The sequence below is a fragment of the Orbicella franksi genome, chromosome 3, assembly GCF_964199315.1.
Source record: "Orbicella franksi chromosome 3, jaOrbFran1.1, whole genome shotgun sequence".
NCBI lineage: Eukaryota > Metazoa > Cnidaria > Anthozoa > Scleractinia > Merulinidae > Orbicella > Orbicella franksi.
In genome coordinates, this window is record NC_138147.1 from 13,199,299 (window position 1) to 13,215,000 (window position 15,702).

Sequence of the window (15,702 nt, forward strand, 5' to 3'; positions counted from 1 at the left end):
CAACCTGCCTTTTTGTTCTTGTACTTGTTGTAGTCGTTGTCTTCTTTGACGTGACGCGTTCAATTTAAGTGTAAAACCACGAAAACAATTTTGATTGAAGGGATTGGTTTACGAAGTTATTGTGAATTCAACCGTCCAGTACTTATTCCTATTCTTTTCAGAATATTATCACCCCCACGTTTCCCTCAGAACTTGGGTCCTAATTAATCGAAGGCTCCGCGTTTCCCCAGCTCCGAGGCTTATCATTTTTAAAAAAAAAAATCGCTATAAAATCCCCAGTTTCCTCACCTACAGCTTGGGATCCCACCTTCCCTTTGGGAAGCGGGTGACAAGTGCATTTCTTCATCATATGAATGCAATGAGATGCGAGGACAACGGTTTCTCAAATCATCTTCCCTGTTCCCGTACCTTTGGCTCCCGGCTTCTGTCGCTTTGAGTCTTTTTCAGCCAAATTTCCCCACGTTGCGAAATTTTACCTCGGTTTCCGCTCTTTGGGATATACAGCCTCCCACCCTCTAATGTCTCGCTCCTCTACTCCCGGGTTGCCACTCCCTACCCCCACCCCCCACCCACCCCTCCATTCTACCAGTGACCCCCACTTCACTTCACTTCTAGTAAAGCAAATCAACTGCACACAGAACTGTCAAATTTTGCTACAGGTTTTTCTTTTTGTCAGACGGTGATCAATTCTTTCTTGTAAGCGAGCGTGTATCCATTATTATTTTTTCTGCTTTCAGCGAAAAAAGAGCACAAGATCAGAACGTGTTTTCAATTTCATGTAACACGATTAACGTCCACAAAAACAGTCTGTCAGTCGCGTCAGCAAGCCCGGTGATGGAGAAGCGACAGTCGGTCAGGAGCCATTTTGAAAACTGCTTTTATCACTGTGAAACTTTAGGCAAAAGATTCGAGTGTGTGAGCTTATGGGCCTTATTTTAACTGAAATAGAATTAATATTACCGGGATAAGGTGGCCCAAATTGAGCAAGCACTTGGGAAATAAAAGACTAGTGATTCCTGTTGCAGCAGCAAGGATGTTATAAGGGAAACGTGAAAAATGTTTTTTTTTCCTTTTTTGCATTTCAGCAAGTGCAGTAGAGACAATGAAGAAGATCAGAACGTGTTTTCGGTTTCATGTAACACAATTAACGTCCACAAAAACAATCCATCAGTCGCATCAGCAAACCCTAAGTAACAGTCGGTCAGGAACTATCTTGAAAACTGCTTTTATTACTGTGCAACTTTAGTCAAAAGATTCGAGTGTGTGAGTTTATGGGCCTTATTTTAACTGAATTAGAATTAATATTACCGGGATAAGGTGGCCCAAATTGGGCAAGTACTCGGGAAATAAAAGACTAGTGATACCTGTTGCAGCAGCAAGGGTGTTATTAGGGAAATGTGACAAATGCTTTCTATCCTTTTTTGCCCTTCAGTAAGTGCAGTAGAAACAATGAAGAAGATCAGAACGTGTTTTCGGTTTCATGTAACTCAATTAACGTCCACAAAAACAATCCGTCAGTCGCGTCAGCAAGCCGGTGATAGAGAAGTGACAGTCGGTCAGGAACTATCTTGAAAACTGCTTTTATTACTGTGAAACTTTAGGCAAAAGATTCGAGTGTGTGAGTTTATGGGCCTTATTTTAACTGAATTAGAATTAATATTACCGGGGTAAGGTGGCCCAAATTGGGCAAGTACTCGGGAAATAAAAGACTAGTGACACCTGTTGCAGCAGCAAGGAAGTTATTAGGGAAACATGAGAAATGTTTTCTATCCTTATTTGCACTTCAGCAATTGCAGTACAAACAACTGTTAATTGCTTTTTAAAACAGGGAAATACAAAGAAGGGGTCAAAGGCTTTATAAAGCGGTCGTGTCTAGATCTCCCATTCATTTATCGCAGAAGAACAATATCGCATCATGTCAACCATTCCCTTGATCAAGATCATTCTGCTGCTCGCCTTCATGGTCGGATGCTGTTTGACCGGCTTGGTAAAAGAAGACCAGAGTAAGTATCAATCTTCTAGTCTATGCAAAAGCAGTGACGCAGCGAGTAAAATCAACATGGTCAAGAAACTCTTGCTGTTAACATGCATCACTGCTTGAAAACGTACCTTTGATCAACACTTTTGTCCTATCTCAAAGATGGTAAAGGCCGTCTCTGACCATACCTTTACACCACATCAAAGATGGTGAAGGCCTTCTTTGATTTTTGTCAAAATTCGTGACACGGGCATCAAATATTTGTTATTAAGGCTTTTAAAAAAGTTGCTCGTTACAACGGCGAGTCATTCAGAAATGGGTGATAATGCTGGATTTTCTACCCTGAAGGATCAGATTATTTCTTCAGGGATTTCCTTCATGAGCTAGCGAAGGTGTTTGTAAAATGTTCGGTTTCTGTCGTTTGAGAAAAGGGGAGATATAACTGAAGTAGACCAGTTACGAATTCAAAAGGACCGGAGCAGTAGCGCAATAAAGCGGCCTTGAGAAGCGGAAGTTGCGAGCGTATCCTTTTGTTTTCGATGTGTGGATATACGTTAGAAAAACTTTTCAAAGTTCTAAGGAGTTCATAAGTTTTCGCCGAATCTTTTTTACTCTTGTTTGTATTTATTAAAACAGAACATTTCCAGAAAAAGACATTTTGAACGATGGAAGTTGATCGCTGGAAACAGAAATTAGATCTCTTTTTGTCGAGCGGCAAATTTGAGCACCAAGTAGTTTCTGGGCAGACGTAACTTTCGATGCGTGATTGTTCGGGATTGTCAAAGGTAAAGGTACCCACGAAACATTTCGGTTAAACGTCTGTTCGGGAGAGTCAAACCGTGGGAGACTTTTGGATCCTACGTTGACGAAAAGCTATTGATTTCTTTACTGAATCACTCATCACCTAAAAGATTCGCAACGGTGGAAATATTAGTCCCTACCGTTTTCGGAAGGGTCAGATTTGTTATTTTTTGGCATTCAAAAAAGTCAGCTAGCATTTTCGGGAAGCAAGTTCGTGAGATGTAAATTTCAGCCAGCAATTTCTGAAAGGAAGATTTTATTCCCTAAAATTTTCGGCCACTTGAATTTTCAATTGAGAAATCCGACCAGATCAAATTCTTCTAAACTAACGAAAACATCTCTTAAACAGTATTATACATTGCAAGGAACTTAGAATTATCTCTCTAAAGCTTTTACATGAATTTGCTCTTTGGGTGCCCTAGGATTGTTATTGCAAGCTTAAAGATCATCCGAATAGAAACTCTTTACCAGAAAACCTAAAACTGTGATTGTGTTCTTTGAAAGGAGACAGTCAAAGTTCTTTCAATCCAGCAATTGTGAATATTGATGCAAATTCTTCAACGAACGTATAGTTTCGGTGAAATATCTGTTCGGAAGGCCTTAGTCACCTCAGAATTTCGGATTAAACTATGTGAAAAAAACTAGAGTTTTCTTCGGTTAAATGCTACCTTGAACTTAAGTAACTTGGAGAAACTTTGGTCCCTTTTGTTTTCGGAAAGCTAAATGCGTTGAGATTTTCTACGAAGAAAGATCAACTGGCATTTTCGTAGAGGCATAATCAGCTCGTGATTTCGGCGTAAGAGTTTCCAATTCCTCAAATTTTCTGCCTCTTGCTTATTCAGCTAAGAAAACCCAACAAAGTAGGCCACTTATGGTCTAAGTAAATACTATTTACAGATGACCCTGTTAAAAAAGGTCATTGAAGGATCTGAGAACGTTAACGCAAGAAATAACTCTTAAACCTTTTCATAAAATTTTCCTTGTTGGGTGCCCCTGGTATTGGAGCAGGTTAGCTCATTGATGCTCAAAGCTATGGCTATTTCAGCAAACTCAAAGAATCATGTTTTGTAACTTTAAAAATTCCTGATGTATATGAGCAAGTCAATATAAATGTAATATTTCCGATGTACGTAATTCGACTATGGGTCATTTCAGCATTTAAAGAGTATTCTAGTTCCGCCAACAATTTCGAATCTTGTAATCATATAATCAAATCTTGTAGTGTTGTAATCATGTAATGATGCCATTCAAGGTATTTGTTGCAACTGATGCGCTGTGATTCAACACTGCTTTCCAGACCACTAGGCACTGAGGCAGAGAAGAGGGTAAAAATAATTAATCAAGTCCAGCATAATAATTATGTTTAGTGTGTTATTTTCATTGTTAATTCGGCAGATTTTCCCTTAAAGCGAGTGAAGAGAAATTTGTTGCAGTTCGGAGACATGATAAAGTGTGCGACAGGCCGCAGTGGTTTGGCCTACAACGGATATGGCTGTTGGTGTGGACGTGGTGGGAGCGGAACGCCAGTGGACGATACAGACAGGTATTTAACAGAAGCGTCCACTCGTCAAGTTTCTTCTTTCTCACTGCTCCTGTACACACCTAGCCAGTTATACACGTGCCGGTATAACTGGGGTTTATCATCATCATCATCATCATTATCATAATTATTATCATTGTTATTATTATTTTAATTATTATTAATATTATTATTATTTTTTATCATTATTAATATTATTATTATAAGTCACTGAGATTTAAAGAATAAAAATTATTATCATCGTTATTATTAGTGTAAATTATGTCGCCCCTGGTTGTGGTGGGAACGTGAAAACTTTAGTGGCATAATCATAATCATAACAACGCAAAAGGTCTTTTGTGTTCCGGCCAATAAAAATCTAGTCCCGGTACTTTCGCGTCGTAGTCATTTTCAAGACTTTCTTCGAGGAGAGATTAGCTAGTTGATTAAGTAAAGTAAGTTGATCCACTTTTCTCAAGGGAATCAGTTACTACATATTTGCCATCGTCAGCTCCAAGGCAGAGTGGGAGCCCCCAGAGTTCTTGAAAGTCATGAGCGATTCCTGTCCATTGGTCACTTGTTCCAGGGGACTGTAGATACTGTTGTTTCGAGTAGTCTAATATCGCAGTAGAAGTTTCTTTAATTATTTTCGACATAGGCGACTTGCCAACACGTAAATGGAACGACTGTGATTGCTGAGAATCCCCAGATGCAAGGTATCGCAAAATAATTTATAGACGCTCAGCTGGTCCAACAGGTTCTCCAAGCTTACTGTACTTATCTGTTTGGATATACGTGGAGCAACCAGGCTAAGTAAACGTTCAAATCGCTTAGGAGACATTCTTATAAATTTTAAGTGCCACTCTGACTCGTTCTCCGACCAGAAGTTCCTGAACAAGAGCATGGTAACATCCAAATCTTTGCCTTTCTCTAAATATCTCTCTCACCCTAAAACGTCGCTTGTTTGCTATTGTCTCTCATGCGACACCGCCGTGAATCAAGTAGTAACAGAATTAATATGCAGTGAAATGATCTGTTGGAGGAGGAATTCCCCATTTGATGCTGGTAATGAGAGCAGGCCTACAATAAGAGCAATGCGTAGGTTTGTACGGCAGTCATTATTGAAGCACGGTACGCAAAATAACCAAGTCATTCATGAATTTTAAAGCATCTCTTAAGACAAGATTTAAGATGCACGTTCCCACTAAATCATAAGAAGTTTATGTTTGTGATTGAGATTATGATTATGATTATAATCCGCATGTCTCTAGTGGGTTCTAAGCCTTACTGTTATTGTAACTGCTATTATTATTACTATTATTATTATTATTATTATTATTATAATTTATTATTATTATTGTTGTTATTGTTATTGTTATTATTATTATTATTTATTATTATTATTGTTGTTATTGTTATTGTTATTATTATTATTATTATTATTATTACTATTGCTATCATTATCATTATTAGAGCGGTTTTCAATTGAGTGTCGTAAAACCAAAACCAAACCAATTATCAATTAGACTACTCAGCCAATCTCAAACCGTAGTAAAACCAAAACCAAAACCAAATTAATTGTCTAATTACTTTCGACACTCAATTGAAAACCGCTCTATTATTATTATTATTATTATTATTATTATTATTATTACTCGGCCAATTCAGTTAAGCTTTTACACAGTAAGTTTCATATTAAGTAAACGTGTACTCACGACCTCGGTCAAGATTCTCCCATACAGACCTCCTGCTCGGTTAATAAGAGCTAGTTATTGCCCAGCAAAAAGAGACGACTCTACACGTACATTGGTGGAAGCTCTCACCACTGCGCCAACCCAGCTCCCCAACTGATAGTTGACAAGATTAAGGGAAGGACCTCGTGAGGACAATTTTTCCCACCAGAACAACTGGAAGAGTTAGTTGGATCTCATGATCTGTTAGCCAAAACCAGCATAGCTTAAAATCAGATCAAACCAAAATTTGTTTCAGATGTAATTGTTAAAAACGGAACCTAATTCGAAGGCGACAGTTTGCAACTTTCATAGATAGCTTTCCCAAGGTTTAGAACTCTTGTGTGCACGCGACTGAAGCGAAAGTCTTACCATTGAAGTGATTTTTTTTTTCCATGAGGCGTCTCGGGAAGAACGTTGCGTTCGATCGCCATGTTTTCATCGTTCCGAGGAACTTCGTCTTCTTTCCTTACTGCTTGTGTTATTAATATTCTAGATGCTGCAAGACTCATGACGAGTGCTATGATCGAGCCATGGAAGAGGACTGTAGGCCGTATTCGGATTGGTATGACCGATCTGGATGCACTGGTTGTGGTGAGGATTTTTTTAGTTGCATGGACTACCACGTGGCATGAAATTTCGCGGGATCTAATTTTCGAGAATTTCAATTCGCGGTTTTTTCTACGATCCGCAAAAATTACATCCCATAAAAATAAATCCCTGCGAAAAAAAAGTCCGAGGAAATTAACTCCAATTACAAGGATTCTGCGCCAACGCTTGTCGAAGACGTGAAATAATGTTGATTAAAGAACAGACCACGAAATAACAGCTGTTTAACTTTGTCTGTTCTACGATACTGCTGTAGTATTGCACTTATTTTGCTCGGCCTAGGATGACATACAAAGTTGCAATCGAGGACTGAAGACATTAGCTTATTAGGAAAACAAATAAAACATCACATTCCCTCGTTTTTATATGAAAGTAACCAGACAGAAAATTGTCGAAGATTCGTTATAATTTTTTCTGTTACATCATGATCTAAATAATAGCAGAAACTTAATGGGCGATTAGTCCCGGTGGAACCCCACGCAGGAAGCCGGCCGGTGGGCATTTTCCGTCTATTACATTCGCTTCGAAGGTTTTCAAATTGTTTCATTTTTTAATTTTCAACACAGGGCCATAGGACGGTTTAATTTACTGAGGGGGGGGGTGTGAGGGGGGTGTGAGGGGGGAGAGGGAACATCACGAGCGTTGAAGGCACTAGATTCTAGAGGGGTCCGAGGCGTGCTTCCCAGGAATTTTTTGAAATATATTGCCTGAAATAGCATTTCCAGCCATCTGAGACTATTTTCTGGCAATTTTTAACTGACTAAAACCATTGATCGGATATTTTGCTTCAACGTTGTACTCTTCTGATTGAACAGGTTTGTACAAATTGATATGCAACTTGTCAGTGTTGTATGATGGATAAATTAACCTATTATATAGACCCCAGGGACAGTAACATTTCTTTACCTAATTCGGATGTTTGAGTTGACTTCGAGGGAAAAGACAACCTTAGGGGTATATCTTTGCAGTAAATTTCCAAACAACTGCTGTCTTTTTCACGCTGTCCAACAAACTGGTTGGCTGCAGTCACTAGGTCAGTCTTGTCAGTCCTGACCCTGTGGACATGAAGCATCATGAGATGGTTCAGCCCTGCGTCTCCAGTTGTTGCACGAAAAAATGTCTTTACATGCTTCAAAGCGGAAAATGGCCGTTCACTCGCAGCACTCTTTGCTGGTATTGCTAACAGTAACTTACCCAGCAAGGCAAATCTCGGACAGAAGCAATTTGTGGGAATCATCAATTGACTGAAAATATGATATCAGGCTATCAATGCTGAATCTTGATGAGTCATAACCCATTAAGGGTTTGATAACCATTTGATTTTTTGATTTTTCTCGAGACCAGAATAACGTTTACCGTTAATTCGTAACTCGCTCTGCATTTATCACTATCGTTAATTTAGAACACAAACTGTGTGCAAGGACTCCTGAGATCCGAGAAATCGTCGGGGGAAAATCACCTCTACATCTGACTGGATTCGAACCTGGCACTCCCGCTCAGTGAAGCAAATCCCTACCACGAGACCACTGAGAAACGCGATGAAATTGTAAATTTTAAATAGGCATTAAGTAGATTCCTGCTCGATGATCATTAATGCACTTATATCATTGTCTTTCCCTTGGTGGGGCGGGGAGGGAAGGGCGGGCAACCCAGGGGAATTTGACGACCTACCTTGTCCCCGAGTGGGGATTTCGACTTCTAGGTTGGGGTATTTTGTCAATCCGCCATCTTGGAAAAGTTTGGAGAGCCTGGTACCTATTTACTCCTAAGGTGAAAGCACAACATGGCGCTTGAATTCGTAGAGGGTATTATATGTGCTGGAGGATTTCTTGCTGACTGAATTAAATGAGTCTCAGTGATTTGACCGCCATTTGCTTGTGTTATTCAGTTTGTGAGTGTCATGGATGTGTGATTTTATAGGCCTGAGGTTTGAAATTCTGGTGAAGTTTGGTTTTTGTTTTCCTGCTGTGACGGTTTTCTCGGTGATCGTTTCTCTTGGCTATGCCGTTTTTCTCAGAGAAATTCAGCCTTTTTAGTTCATTTCCCTACATTTATGCACAATTTACAAGATTGAAAGCCTTCTTAATCGTCTCCTTGCAACGATTGAGTCGCCTGGCCTGGCTGTTCTTTGTTGCAAGCCATCTGTTTCATTTATACGAGGGTCTGAATGGGGTTAACGGACTAGCGAAAAAGGGCGAAAAATATCACTGACTTCCGACAAAACGAGGAAATATAATAATAGTTTAGTTTTTGTTTTGATTAGGGTTATCGACATTAACAGTCTAGTGTTTTAGAAAATTGGAAAAGGTATTGATTTCAAGGGTTCATAACCAGGTCACCCGTAATTTTATGTTGAGAATTATCTTCAGTGATCGTAGCGGTTTAGTAGTGTAGTGGTATGGGGTACGGAATTAGTAAGCGAGAGATTCCAGGTTGAATTCCTCTCCGGTCTTGAATGACCTTTTACGAAAAACATGCTGGTTGCCAGAATTCGGTTCAAACCGTGAGCGTCTCCAAATTGAACGGAACAGTTGGCTTCTGTGGCTCGAATCAAGCAGACCTTAAATTAATCAATCTCTCAACATACCATACTAAGATATTAAAGTTTTATTTATCTCCCATAGCCGAAAGCATCAACCCCGGGAAAATCGTAGAAAAGCAATAATGATGTTAAGTATAAACTTTTACGATAGATCCTTTTTTTCTTCTTTATATGTTAGGTTCAAATAACGACCGCTGTGAGAAGCTCATTTGTGAGTGCGACGGAGCTGCTGCTCGCTGTTTTGCCCGCTCCAACTATGACCCCAATTACAAAGATTACCGAAAGCACCACCATTGTTGAGCATGTCAATGGAACTGGCTTCAGTGACAGTCTGCACACATGAAACGCCGAGGGGTCAGATGAGCGTTATCACCATAATCATCGTTATTATTTTTATCAATATTTTATCAGTATTTTTTCTCCTCAATATTTTTGTCTAGTAAATCTGCTGTGAGCAATCCCTTGTGTTTTAATGGGGATCACAGCACAATTTTAGCACTAAAACTGTGGTCCCCAAAATATAGCAGGACACTCGCTGCGTAAAATTATTTTCACGCCTGTTTCCTAGACGCAATTCCTAGAGGTAAACACGTATGTTGTATTTCCTAAACGAAAATCACGTTTAAGTTATTGCATGATGTTGGCATACTACTCTAGTCCACGCTAACAATATATACAGTTATAATTGTTGTAGTTTTTTACTCCCTGACGAAGTCTGCGTTTATAGTCAGACGAAACGCGTAGGAGACAATAAAAGTTGTAATACCATAACTCAAGTTTGCACGGTCCTGCTCAATAGTTTCGCTTTTATTAAATTGTTCAGTTTTAAGAACTGTGTTTTTACAGTCTTTCTTCTATTAGTATTTTTTGTCGCGGAGTACCAGTACCATCAAACCCCATTTCAATGTAAACAGTGCTGGGACCAGAGATACACTTCATAGTGGTGGGGTTACAACACAAACAGAAATGAACGAGGATTTCAATACTGCCTGTTTGAATCATGTTCAGTATCAGAAAAGTTCCAGTCCCTTGTAAAGTCGCCAAGCTCACGACGTATTCACCGATGATATGCAAGTGCGGACAGAAGTTCCAAAGTTCCCACCTCCCCTATCGCTCACTCCCTGCCCCCTTGCCGTTTACTCCCGTTGAATTGCCGATACCGTTTACTTGCCCTTCCCGTACAATTTAGTGCCCTTTCCCGAACCGTTTACTCCCGTTTCCCGTACCGTTTGCCCCAACTTCCCGAACCATTTACTCCCGGCTCCCTTACTGTTTACTCCCCCTTCCCGTACCGTTTACTCCCGCTTCCCCCACCATTTATTCCCGGTTCCCTTACTGTTTACTCCCCCTTCCCGTACCGTTTAATCCCGCTCCCCGTACCATTTATTCCCGGTTCCCTTACTGTTTACTCCCCCTTCCCGTACCATTTAATCCCGTTTCCCCTACCATTTATTCCCGGTTCCCTTACTGTTTACTTCCCCTTCCAGTACCGTCTACTCCTGCTTCCCGTACCGTCTACTCCCCCTTCCCGTACCGTTTACTCCTGCTCGCCGTACCGTTTACTCCTGCTTCCCGTACCGTTTACTCCCGCTTCCCCTACCATTTACTCCCGGTTCCCTTGCTGTTTACTCCCCGTTCCCGTACCGTTTACTCCCGCTTCCCCTACCATTTATTCCCGGTTCCCTTACTGTTTACTCCCCGTTCCCGTACCGTTTACTCCCGCTTCCCCTACCATTTATTCCCGGTTCCCTTACTGTTTACTCCCCCTTCCAGTACCGTCTACTCCTGCTTCCCGTACCGTCTACTCCCCCTTCCCGTACCGTTTACTCCTGCTCGCCGTACCGTTTACTCCTGCTTCCAGTACCGTTTACTCCCGCTTCCCCTACCATTTACTCCCGGTTCCCTTGCTGTTTACTCCCCGTTCCCGTACCGTTTACTCCCGCTTCCCCTACCATTTATTCCCGGTTCCCTTACTGTTTACTCCCCGTTCCCGTACCGTTTACTCCCGCTTCCCCTACCATTTATTCCCGGTTCCCTTACTGTTTACTCCCCCTTCCAGTACCGTCTACTCCTGCTTCCCGTACCGTCTACTCCCCCTTCCCGTACCGTTTACTCCTGCTCGCCGTACCGTTTACTCCTGCTTCCCGTACCGTTTACTCCCGCTTCCCCTACCATTTACTCCCGGTTCCCTTACTGTTTACTCCCCCTTCCAGTACCGTCTACTCCTGCTCCCCATACCGTTTACTCCCGCTTCCCCTACCATTTATTCCCGGTTCCCTTACTGTTTACTCCCCGTTCCCGTACCGTTTACTCCCGCTTCCCCTACCATTTATTCCCGGTTCCCTTACTGTTTACTCCACCTTCCAGTACCGTCTAATCCTGCTTCCCGTACCGTCTACTCCCCCTTCCCGTACCGTCTACTCGTGCTCGCCGTAGCGTTTACTCCTGCTTCCCGTACCGTTTACTCCCGCTTCCCCTACCATTTACTCCCGGCTCCCTTACTGTTTACTCCCACTTTCCGTACCGTTTACTCCCGCTTCCCATACCGTTTACTCCCGGTTCCCGTACCATTTAGAAAGCACGACCCCAATCAAAAGTCCGGTCAGTACCCATTCCCCAAACCGGAATAGGTATGACTAAAAGAGATGCTATGAAAGTGCTATGAAAGCCCAATCACTGCCCAGCAAGATCCATCATCTAAACATAAAAAGGTTGCCATAGCAATGCAATGTACAATGTTCTTATCAGATTTACTCCATACTTTAACTTTAGCTTATTAAACTGAACAGTGACCTCACTAAACCCCATTTTGCTAATAACAGATAACAGTTAGGACTTCCAGGGTAGCTTGCTCAAGATTCTTTTATACTTCTGATGGTCTTTCCTTAGCATGCTAATATTTCCATCACATCAAGTCACAATTGTAAGAAATAAGAAATTGGAAAATGATTCCAGATTATTACCTAAGAAAAATTGGAGTTTTGAACTTTTTATGATGTAATTATGACGTAAAATACATGGACGGTCTGCCCTTGTTTTACAAAGATATTCTTACTTTTTTCAACGAATTATAAAATCTCTACAGCTACGACAGAATGCAAGATACGGTCCTATTTAACAACAAAGAAATTATCGTTGGAGGAAAACTAGTTTTTATCAAAGAATGGTTTGACAGTAACATTTTGTCTATACGAGACCTGCTGAATAGTAATGGTCAGCTACTGTCTTTCCACGAAAGACTGACTGCAATACGAATTCTATTCCGTCACCGCATTGAGGGCTTACATGAAATAGCACTGCGCGAGCGCGAACTCAGTGTGTTGCCGCCTTTTCGAGCGAACAGAAGTTTTTTTATGTCTAGTGAACATTTTCAGCAATAATTTGCTCTAAAGCACGATAGAATGCCACCGATACCAGTCAGAGGAAGGACACATCTGGACAGAAAAAGAAAAGCAGCGATAGCTCTCGAAGTAAAAGTGCCCGAGAACATTGAAGTCCAATGTTGTGCATTATTTTGCAAGAAATATGCAATTAAGGCTCTCCAATAACTGCATAGGTACCATGCACTTCAGTACTGTTGTACAATCTCAGAGCAGTAAATGGCCTTTTTAGGGAGTAAACAGTATTGTACATCGGCCAAACTACAAATAGTCCAAAAATGAAGTAGAGTCTAGAAAGTAAATTTAACAGCCTGCAATGATTACAGACTGATTGAGGGTTTTTATTGTTTTACTCAAGCAGCACATACTTAGAATAAGCTTTTGCTGACAAGGATAATACAAATCTGGAATGATATTCCCACAACTCCGGTTACCTTAGTTTGTACTATCTAGTGAAACCACAACTTGTATGTCCCTAGTAGGATTTGTATGTCAAATAGACCCAATAAATTGTAGCCATTATAGCGTTCTGCAAACAGAATAAAAGTGGAGTGGAAATAAATAAATAAAAAATAATTATTATTCAAAACATAGTCAATGGAGGGAGACTGGTCATGAAAGCCTGCGGACTTCGAAGGACGAACTCTTTGTTTTGGTTTATGGCATGTCATGTGATCGCGAAGGTGCTCAGAATATCAAGATGGCGAGCAGCTAGTAGCTTTGCTTCGAGTTTGCGCGAGTTTATTCTTTTTTACGGATGATCTAGAAATAAATTAACTGAAATATTATGTGAAGAGGATTCATAAGTGATGCCAGGCATCAACTGCTTCGTCCTTGGCTCCGGATCGTGCAGACGATCGAAGGGAATAGGAAGTTTTAGGCTGCCTGTCGCGAAAGACGAGGCTCATCGAAAATGGCGTAACGACTGGCTCGGAGAAGTAGCACGTGAAATCGACCAGGATTTCAAGGAGCAGATCAAACACGACAAAGTTCACGCTTGCGAGAAACACTTCAAACCCAAGGATATTGAAATATACGTCCAAGGCTTAAGACATACTAAATTCTCGTGACAAACTCGCCTCGTGATTTAGTTTAATCAGCAAAAACCCTGTGCTCACAGTAATAGAGTAATGTTTTGCTGTCCAATATCATTTTAAATTCATCAGTTTCTGTCTAGTTAAACCTTACAAAATAGTGATTCCAAAGTGACAGATCAAACAAAGTGCTCTCAATGATGTCATGTGGCGTCTATGACGTCACAAATAAAGAGTCTTATTTTGTAGATCAAGATTAGGATTATCTATTAAACGCCAAATAATTTTTATATCTTCTCATTATAAAGAAACGCTAGGGTTGGGGTTAGGGTTAGGCTCGTCTCCGGATCGAGCTCTCCGGATTCGAGCCCTGGTTGTGTTGTGCTAACGAAGCGACAGCTGTCAGTCACAAACTGGACTTTAGCTAAGCTTTCAGTTTCGAGTAGTTTGAGCGGCTTTCGAGAGCAGAACGGTGCTTTCAAAGTTCGCTTTCTAGTTAATTTTTAAATACGGACCCTAAGGCAGGTAAAGGTTTATAGTCCAGAGGAATCCGGCCGTATTGTAGCCCATGAAAACATGCACTTTTCCAGTGGAAATTACGAAACGAGGAGCGCAAAGCTTGCAGATTAAAATGCGAAATGCCGAGTTGAATTTGAAAGCAGTTACAGTTATTTACGGCTTGTAGCATCATGCGGCAAGATTGCCCGAACTAGCGTAAAAGTTAGAAAGACTAAACTGCCCCCACTAGTTCTACTCCGAGCACAGAAGAGAATATCAGAGCAAGCTTTGAACTGACCACTCGTCGGTTCACTTCGCTGAGCTCGAGATGACCGGAGAACGAGCATTACTAAACTGCATGTAAGTGTTGTTTGAGCAATTGAGCATTTTTACAAAAATAAAGCTTCTCACCATAAACAAAGACAGTTCAATTATTGTTTTCTGTCGTTGTTCTACTTCTTTAGTATAATTTCTACCTCCGTAACAAATATAATGTTTCTTATCAAAGCAATGTTTAGGTTGAGAATTTGTTTATTTCGCTATGTGTTTTGTCGGCCGGAATCTAGCAAAACTCGTTATTTTAGTACAGTTCTAACATCACCGTTGCTAAGAATGGTCTCTGTGACCCATATTTACTGCAGACAAATAGTTCGTTTCCATTGCGTTTGTCTGAGTCACAGGGGATGTTAAATTTGGGTCAAATTTGTCGAAATTCCGAAGCAAAAATTTGAAAGCTAACTTTCTGTCATCAACCCGTACTCTGTTCTCTGATAAATCACGCTGTTTCAGCCAATCAGAGCGCGTTATATGGAAACTTTATTATAATTAAGAAATAGGCAAAACTGTTAATTACATTTGTTATCGCTAGAGTTCCCAGTTCTCTAGTTCCCGCCTAGAGCTGCTATGGATAGGGAACCGTGGTTTGTGGTTTACCGGTACAATAGAACAAAGGTTTAGCAACTCTATTGACCAATCAGAGCGTGCGTAATATCTCAGTTATCTTATAAAACTCGATAGAAGCACGGAGAACATGTTTTCTATTTTTTTTAGAAAACATCGTGACGAAAAAAGGAAAACTACTTGTTAACTTTGATTATTAAAAAGTAAATTCTCTTTGCCCGCACCATCATTACTTCAACAGCTCGTGCTAGTTCTGTGTTTCTGTCGAGTTTTATATAACATCCCTAGTTGTTCTCGCATTTTGATTGGTTCTCGCCTATGATCTATCAGAGGACAGACACACGATTTACGTCATTACAAAGTTTTTCCCTCTGTTTTAAAATGGCGGAAAGTTTTGAGAATTTAGATAATGTTTTACGTGACTGAGCAAAAGATAAGGTACAAAAAAGTCTTGTCGAGGCATTAAACAGGTACGAGAACCAGGAAGAAGAAGGATAAAGCCGTTTCTTCTTTAGAAAATGACTCAAAAAAAAATACTCGAGCAGTCTCAGTCGGCAGTCGCGCGAAACTAAACCAAGCACAAAAATGGTCTTGGTAAGCAGAGAACCATTGCTTTATCTCGAATTTAGGAAACCCAATAAACAAAATGTTCATGAGATCAATATATCTAAAGAAATTAACTTTTCTCAGTCTCAAAATAACTGTTGGCAC

At 40.6% G+C, this 15,702-nt stretch overlaps 1 protein-coding gene across 1 annotated transcript; it reads left to right on the forward strand.

Moving 5' to 3' along the window:
* The first annotated feature begins 626 nt into the window (after positions 1-626).
* On the forward strand, positions 627-11,003 carry LOC145481347 (acidic phospholipase A2-like). The gene is made up of 4 exons (XM_081459824.1): positions 627-2,003; positions 4,175-4,322; positions 6,525-6,622; positions 9,358-11,003. The coding sequence occupies exons 1-4, from the start codon at positions 1,916-1,918 to the stop codon at positions 9,477-9,479; spliced, it is 456 nt and encodes a 151-aa protein (XP_081315950.1). The 5' UTR covers positions 627-1,915; the 3' UTR covers positions 9,480-11,003.
* The last annotated feature ends 4,699 nt before the right edge of the window (positions 11,004-15,702 follow it).

Bases quoted from the DNA above. Each gene is read 5' to 3' on its own strand.
- LOC145481347 (XM_081459824.1), top strand. From the start codon at position 1,916: ATGTCAACCATTCCCTTGATCAAGATCATTCTGCTGCTCGCCTTCATG. The intron at 2,004-4,174 runs GTAAGTATCAAT...TTAATTCGGCAG, and splicing joins CTTGGTAAAAGAAGACCAGA to ATTTTCCCTTAAAGCGAGTG. The intron at 6,623-9,357 runs GTGAGGATTTTT...TTTATATGTTAG, and splicing joins ATCTGGATGCACTGGTTGTG to GTTCAAATAACGACCGCTGT.